This window comes from Amphiura filiformis, chromosome 8 (genome assembly GCF_039555335.1).
Source record: "Amphiura filiformis chromosome 8, Afil_fr2py, whole genome shotgun sequence".
Classification (NCBI taxonomy): Eukaryota; Metazoa; Echinodermata; class Ophiuroidea; order Amphilepidida; family Amphiuridae; genus Amphiura; species Amphiura filiformis.
The window spans coordinates 9,163,483-9,166,537 of NC_092635.1; the positions used below are offsets into that span (position 1 = coordinate 9,163,483).

A 3,055-nucleotide genomic window follows, 5' to 3' on the forward strand; every position below is an offset into this window, starting at 1 on the left:
GTTTTTAATGCAGGAAGAGAAAAACAACAGTTCATTCTTATTCTGAACTATATGTTGTTCTTATAAAAAGTGATGGACAAACATAAATAACAAGTCAACCCCCATTGGCAATTACGTCATATTTGATATACAGACCGGAAGGCATAAACAGTGCCTGTTTCACTCATCATGGTCACGACATTGACTACGTGCTGTTATGTACGACAGGTAATCAAATGATATCTGAGCCACCATCGATTCTAAAGTATCAAAAATACGTCACGTCTTAGCAAAATGCATTCCATTTTTATACAGTGCCCATAACGTAGGATATAGCAATCATGTCGATCTCATTTTATAAATAATGTTGTAATATTGCGAATAATTCAATTATAATTGATCGACACAAAATGCTACTGGCAAGAAAGAAAATAAACCACCTTACGTACATTGATTGGCATAGCAAAAATCTAATCAGGTACTTAAAGTGACATTTAGAGCGCTTAACAAACACCAATCGCGTTATGAATACACGTATCCTAATTTTGGCTTAATACAACAAGCAAACATGCAAAGATTGGATGGGACATCGAGCTTAATATGAGTGCATACTTCGCCACACTGCGCATAAGCACAGAGGGAAATCTAAGGAAAACAACCAAAATTTGAACCGGTGTGGGTTCAGGTGCGAAATTCTTTAATTGTTGTCCCTCTCAACTGGCAAACCCTGAAGGGACACGTCAGTAGAGGTACAACTGGGCAGGATTGGTTAGACGGTTAGTGAGGCATTGTAAACACTACACGGTAACAGCCTCTAGTGGAATATAAAATGACTGGCTGTTTCTTATGAGCCCCATTAAGGAGACCCAAATCTTTGTGAGGTAGAAATCGAGAAGATAACGATCAAACGTAGTCAGACAGGACTAATAGCTCTATGCTGAATGGTACGCAATCTAAATCTGCTCTCGCGGTGTGTTAACAACCAGTTGATCTTCAATCTGCTTTTACTGGTGACGCTTATAATTGGCTATTATTTCAAGTTGTAACTCATCAAACTATATAGACTAAACACGTTGATTTAAAATATTTGGTTAACGTTGTTTCGTCAATTAAGATGTCTACAACATCGGCTCCATATGCCTCGAGCAGTTTATCATCTTACGACAGCATGACGACCCTTTTTTCGGAAGGGAACGCTACAATAAATACAGATGGAGGACCAATTGTGCATGGATTAGTTTGGTTACAGCTATACTTCACTCCTTGTTTCTACTCAATAATTGCGTTTCTTGGTCTAATTGGCAACGGAATGGTCATCTTGGTACTGTTGAGTTTTCCAAACATGAAAACAATTCCAAATGTGTACATTTTGAATCTTGCCATCGTCGACTTTGTCTTTGTTATTACTTTGCCATTCTTAGCTGTGCAGATCGCTACCAATAACTGGCCTTTTGGAAGCTTCATGTGTAAATTTGCCGGTGGTGTGGACACATTGAATCAATATGCTTCGATCTATACTCTGGCTTTAATGAGTGCAGATAGATATATTGCTGTGGTGTATCCTCTATCATCAATGAGATACCGGACAAAGAAGGTATCACGTTGCCTATGTGGTATCGTATGGGTGATCTCTGCGTTGTTCAGTATTCCTATTCTGATCTTGCAAAAAGAGGTCACACATGGTAATTTAAAATTTTGCACCATCAAAGGTTTGAACACGCAACAACAATTCAACATGTATTTATTTTCAAACTTCGTTGTCGGTTTTATCTTGCCACTCATTATCATTTTGATTTGTTACATCACATTAATGTTTAAAATCTACGCAAGTACGCTGCCAATAACATCGGATGGTAGTGCGGCACAGCGTGCTCAAAAGCGCGTCTCGTTTTTAGTCGTATCTGTAATCATTGTATTTATAATTTGTTGGTTGCCCTACTACGTTGTACAAATCGTAAACGCGTACGTTAAGATGACGCACGGTATTTCCATTGCGTACACGATCACGACTTGTTGGTGCTACGCTAACTCACTTTTCAATCCATTCATTTACACTTTCATCGGCGAAAACTTTAAAAGAAACCTGCTGATAATGCTCAAATGCAAATGCCCGGGTGTTGGTAAAGTTGAAAGGAATATGTCAACAAAAGACACCAGTAGTGTGTACCATCGCACAGGTGCTATTGCTCTTCATCGGGTCAACCAGGAATGCGCAGGACAAGGTAATCCAGGAAGTATGGCAACCGAGGCCACTTCATTCATAGATCATCAATCAGGTTGTCAAGCTTACCAAATTGGCAATACTAACAAGGTGATACATAATAAACTTTGCAGTAACTTTGAAAATGAATTTACAAAAATGTAACTGTTGAATATTATGATATGTATTTGAGTAAATTTGTAGCTAAGTTAAGGTTAGCATCAGTTTAATATTGTGACATAGTTTTTGTTAAATGGGCAATATACTCATAAACTAATTGTATCATGTCACCATGCAAATAATGTTGCTTTACCAAGTAAAAATAGGCATTGTCTAATGTAAAGCGTTTTGCACAAATTACCCAAATTGTTATGTGTGTTCGTCATATCGTGCATAAAAGTGTTTTTCATTATTTGTCCATTGTACGAATGGGGAACCCCCACATTGCTCTTGTAGATTTCAGTGGACGTCAATTCACTTTTATGGTTGACTTAAATGTGTTTTTCTCCCGTTTAACCAAAGGTATGGTCTTGTAAGACATAATAACCTGTATGTCAAAACGCTTAAATAAAGCACCACATCACTTGACATAATTGTGGGACATACTTTGTAAAAAAAATACCAGATAGACATAACACCGTATTATATCTCCAATGTAGTGTGATTAGTGAAAACTCGTGATTGTGTAATTTTTAACTCTGTTGGAATAATTGTAAGTAATATATAACTGTTGGGAATAAGTTGGTTCTTCATTTTCTTTCTTTGCAAATCTTTTGACCAAAATGTGCATGTGCATACAAACGCGACGAAAAATAAACACATATTTAACGGGCTCGACCATACATTACATTTTGCATTTTTACCGATTTAAATGTT

At 37.1% G+C, this 3,055-nt stretch overlaps 1 protein-coding gene across 1 annotated transcript; it reads left to right on the plus strand.

Moving 5' to 3' along the window:
- The first annotated feature begins 702 nt into the window (after positions 1–702).
- LOC140158210 (somatostatin receptor type 5-like) lies at positions 703–2,812 on the plus strand. The gene has a single exon (XM_072181334.1). The coding sequence runs from the start codon at positions 1,094–1,096 to the stop codon at positions 2,342–2,344; it is 1,251 nt and encodes a 416-aa protein (XP_072037435.1). The 5' UTR covers positions 703–1,093; the 3' UTR covers positions 2,345–2,812.
- The last annotated feature ends 243 nt before the right edge of the window (positions 2,813–3,055 follow it).